This window comes from Anolis carolinensis, chromosome 6, assembly GCF_035594765.1.
Source record: "Anolis carolinensis isolate JA03-04 chromosome 6, rAnoCar3.1.pri, whole genome shotgun sequence".
Taxonomy (NCBI): Eukaryota; Metazoa; Chordata; class Lepidosauria; order Squamata; family Dactyloidae; genus Anolis; species Anolis carolinensis.
The window spans coordinates 10,224,144-10,228,926 of NC_085846.1; the positions used below are offsets into that span (position 1 = coordinate 10,224,144).

The window sequence follows — 4,783 nt, forward strand, 5'->3', positions numbered from 1 at the left end:
CAGTATCTGGCCTTGATAGACCCCTTTCCCTGCAATGTTGAGTGGAAGAAAAAGGTGATGCCATCAGATGTCCAATTGGGAAGTGCATCAGGTTGAATTCCTAGATGCAGATTCCATCTAAATGTAGCTGACCAGACTGCTCCAAAACCTCAGGATGCTCCAGAATTTTTGAACTGGGGCACAGACAGTTCAACACAAACCAAACCTAACAAAAAACCAGGATATTCGCCAGAAATAGGCATACATTTGAGATGAGAGCTGCATTTTAGCTGGTGTAGGAAAGCCCTAATATGGGCGGGGGGGGGGGGGGGGCTGACTAGAATTTTGAACAGTCACAAACCATTTTAATGGAGGTTTTCTAAAAACTAAAAACTAAAAGGAGATGTCTATAATTATCAAGTAGATAACAGACCAGCTAATGTATTCAATGAAAGCAGAAAGCTGTGTGAATATGCATTTCTGTATCCAACCGATTCATGTCAATTCAAAAATAAGCCTTAGCTCTATTTAGTTCCTCTGATGACTTTTATTTTCGGCTTTGGTTGCAACTTGCAGTAAGACATTTACAGAAAGGAAAGCTTCAGGAGAAATTCAATAGAAATTTAATAAAGCATAATCTTAAGCATATAAAAGAAATAATCATGATATATTTCTGATAGTGGAATATACTATACATTTTCATAATTCTAAATCTAATATTGTTCTTACATATTCCAATTCTTCAATACAAACTAAGACTGGGACCCATCCTTCTGATGAAATTATGAGGATAAAATATAGATCATTCCTTTGTACCAGAATATCATCTATCACCAGGACATTTTATTAACGTTAGGAACCAAATTCCAAATAAAAGACAAAGAATGATAAATTTATAAACAGAAACTTTCTTTAATGCTTTCTTTTCATTACTTGCTCCTTTGTATTCATATCAGGCCTCAGAATAATGATGTAGCATTTGGGGAAAAATATAAAACCAAGTAATCCGGCACTGGAAGCTAAGATGGAGAAGATCTCCACGGCCACCATGTATTTCCCCTTGGAGCTCAAGTATGTTGGCACAAAGGAAATCCACACACTGCAGAAGACCAACATGCTGAAGGTGATGAACTTGGCTTCATTGAAACTGTCAGGCAACTTCCTGGCAAAGAAAGCTGATGTGAAACTGCAAATGGACAGGAAACCCATAAAACCCAGGAGGCAATAAAACATGGTGATTGACCCTTCATTACACTTCAGAATGACTTCTTCAGCCATTGAGTTCACATCAAGATCAGGAAATGGTGGAAAGGTAGACAGCCACACTGTACAAATGGTGGTTTGAATGAGCAAGCTGGAAAGAACAATGGACGTGGCCATTCTTTTCCCCAACCATTTCCTCAACTTGGATTCAGGCTTGGTGGCTTGGAAAGCAAGAATCACAGTGATAGTTTTGGCCAAGACTGAAGAAATGGCCACGGAGAAGATGATGCCAAAAGCTGTCTGACGAAAGAGACAGGTCATCTTCTGTGGCTTTCCAATGAACAGCAGAGCACAAAGGAAGGAGAGCAGGAGGGAGAGGAGGAGGGTGTAGGTGAGGGTCCGATTATTGGCCTTGACAATGGGAGTGTCCCGGTGTTTGAGGAAGATCCCAAGCACCACAGAAGTTACACAAAAAAGGAAAAGAGCAGAACTGGCCAAACTTGTTCCCAGAGCTTCTTCAAAAGTGAGGAAAGTTAGAGATTTGGGGATGCAGAAATCCCTCTTCTTATTTGGGTAATGATCTTCTGGACACTGAAAGCAGTTATCCACATCTAAGGAAAAGGAAACATTGACATACTCTAAAAGTCAGTTGATATAGTCAAAACATCATTTGAAAGCCTATAGTAAAGCCTATCCACATCCCATGTCCTGGATATTTTTAATTATTAAAATTTTATAATGCATTCTTTGATAGATAATTGCCTCAAACTATACCATTGAAGAAGATAAAAGTGAACTCCTCTGGATAATTCACTATAGGAATATTCTATTCCTATAGAATACATTATTTCAGTAATGTTGGAGGGAATATTGACTAGAAATAGACTAGCAGCAGCAACAGCAGCAATAATAATAATAATAATAATAATAATAATAATAATAATAATAATAATCCCTGTAGGTGCCACCTTGTCGTGGTGGTGGTGGTGGGGCTTAACTGCTCCAATGATGCTGAGAGCTGTGCTGGCGGTAGTGTAACTACCAGCAGGTCCAACCAAGCCAGAGAGGTCCCAGCTGAGGAGCAGAACTAAGAGCACCTAACCCATTAGCATTATGGAGAATCAAACCAAAACGAAGTCTATACTGGCTTGGTCGTCACCCAGGATAAAAAGGACCGCGGTGGATGCTGCTGATTCTGGACATCCATCGACAGGTGGGCTACAGAATCAAAATACAAATGAACAGTCACAGAAGTGGCAGAAATATACAATGCCAGAAAACCGCACAGTTATGAAATGCTATTACAAATCTGAACCTCAAAAGCATGGCTAACAAAAAAGGATGCATCAACTGGAAACAAGAGTACCCTGACTCACAGATAACAGAATCCCGACTGGCTGATGACCCAAAAAATCAGCTGATTACCCAAAATGCAGACTGTGCAAGGAAACCGACGAAACCATTGTTCATATCCTCAGCTGCTGTAAGAAAATCGCACAGACAGACTACAAACAGAGGCACAACTATGTGACCCAAATGATTCATTGGAACTTATGCCTCAAGTACTACCTGCCAGCAGTAAAGAACTGGTGGGATCACAAACCTGCAAAAGTATTGGAAAATGAGCATGCAAAGATACTGTGGGACTTCCGAATCCAGACTGACAAAGTTCTGGAACACAACACACCAGACACCACAGTTGTGGAAAAGAAAAATGTTTGGATCATTGATGTCGCCATCCAGGTGACAGTCGCATTGACGAAAAACAATAAAAAAAACTCAGCCACTATCAGGACCTCAAGATTGAACTTCAAAGACTCTGGCAGAAACCAGTACAGGTGGTCCCGGTGGTCATCGGCACATTGGGTGCCATGCCAAAAGATCTCAGCCGGCATTTGGAAACAATAGGCATTGACAAAATTACTGTCAATTGCAAAAGGCCACCCTACTGGGATCTGCGCGCATCATCTGAAAATACATCACACAGTCCTAGACACTTGGGAAGCGTTCGACTTGTGATTTTGTGATACAAAATCCAGCATATCTATCTTGTTTGCTGTGTCATACAATGTTGTTGTGTCAATAATAATAATAATAATAATAATAATAATAATAATAATATTTATAGACAGCCCTATCTTCCCAAACGGATTCCAACATGTATATGTCATGCAACAACCTGAGGTTAAGTCCTGTCTCTAGACAAGGTTTAACATGTCTAGGCGAGAGTATAAGTTGGTCATTTTAGTCTCTTCCTCTCCATACGCCACAATAAGTAAGTAGGTTCTAGGAGTTTATTTAAAGCAAGAAGAGAGGGAGCAGTTTTTTATTCTTTTGGGGAGGGAGTTCCAGAGGTGGTGATCAGAGCCGAATTAATGAGGCGAATTAAGCGGTCGCTTCGGGCGCAAAACATATGGGGGTGCAGTCGAGACTGCTTTTTCTCTTGATTTGTTGTAAAACATGATGTTTTGGTGCTTAATTTGTAAAATCTTAATGTAATTTGATGTTTAATAGGCTTTTTCTTAATCCCTGCTTATTATCCAACATTTTCGCTTATCCAATACTTTTATTTTTCAGTGATTGTTTTGAGGGGGGGGGGGCGCCAAAATTCTGTTCGCCTACACTTGAAAAATACCTAGGGCTGGCTCTGGTGGTGAGTGACCACGAAGAAGGCCCTATTTCAACCGTGCTTGAGATTGGGGTGGGACCGAGAGCAGGGCCTCCTCTGCAGATCGCAAGACTTGAGCCAGTTTAGCTCCCGTGAGTCTAAACCTGACCAGGTAGTGATTGGTCCATGACAAAGGAACTGTGGCCAGCTCCTTAACAAAACCATCACCATCATCCTGCCCCGAACAGAAGGAAGAACGGAATTATATATGAATGTCTCCAACCTAAGGAACAGGAAGTCACAAAATTGAGAGTGGTTGGAGGAGGGGACAGTATAACTAAATATGAATATTTTATAGATATTAGGAAATATTGTATTGGTCCACGCCGATATATATATGTTTCACCGTTTTTTTTATGAATATGTAAATTGAAAATAAAAAATCATATTAATACAAAAAACTAAAATAACAACTGTTGTCTTGAAAAAGGGCTTTTTGTTATACAAGTAGAGCATGAAGGAAAGTTATAGAAAACACATTCCATGTGAAATAAGAAGATGGAAAGTGAGGGAGGGAGGGAGGGAGGGAAGGAAGAAGAAAAGAAGGAAAGAAGGATGGGCCACTCTTACCCTTCTGGGCAGAAATCTTCCCTTCTGGACATGGAATACAATCATAGCAGCAAAATGGCTTCCCTTCCTTCTTTTTTTTACTATAACCTGGATAACAATGGTCATTACACAAAGAAAGAGGTTGTGCCTATCGACAAATAAAGGGAAATATTTCATGGTGATGACCCTCAACTCTCTTTTCCACTCTAATATGGAATCTGTTTGAGTCTTAAATTTTGTCTAGCATCTGTAATGGACTAATGCGGGCAAAGAAATTGAGTGTGAGTTCTGACAAGACAGAGGTGCTCACGGTCAGTTGAAAGGCAAATAAACGAATCAGGATAGTTGTGGTAGTTGAGGTTACACTGGAAGTACACAGGTACA

The 4,783-nt window shown here is 40.2% G+C and overlaps 1 protein-coding gene across 1 annotated transcript; it reads right to left on the reverse strand.

Annotated features, from left to right (window-relative positions):
* Positions 1-583: 583 nt before the first annotated feature.
* Positions 584-1,827, reverse strand: LOC100559601 (vomeronasal type-2 receptor 26-like; the record flags this gene model as incomplete). Its single annotated transcript, XM_016995348.2, has 1 exon — positions 584-1,827. A coding segment is annotated over one exon (936 nt), but the record flags the coding sequence as incomplete, so codon positions are not given.
* Positions 1,828-4,783: the final 2,956 nt, after the last annotated feature.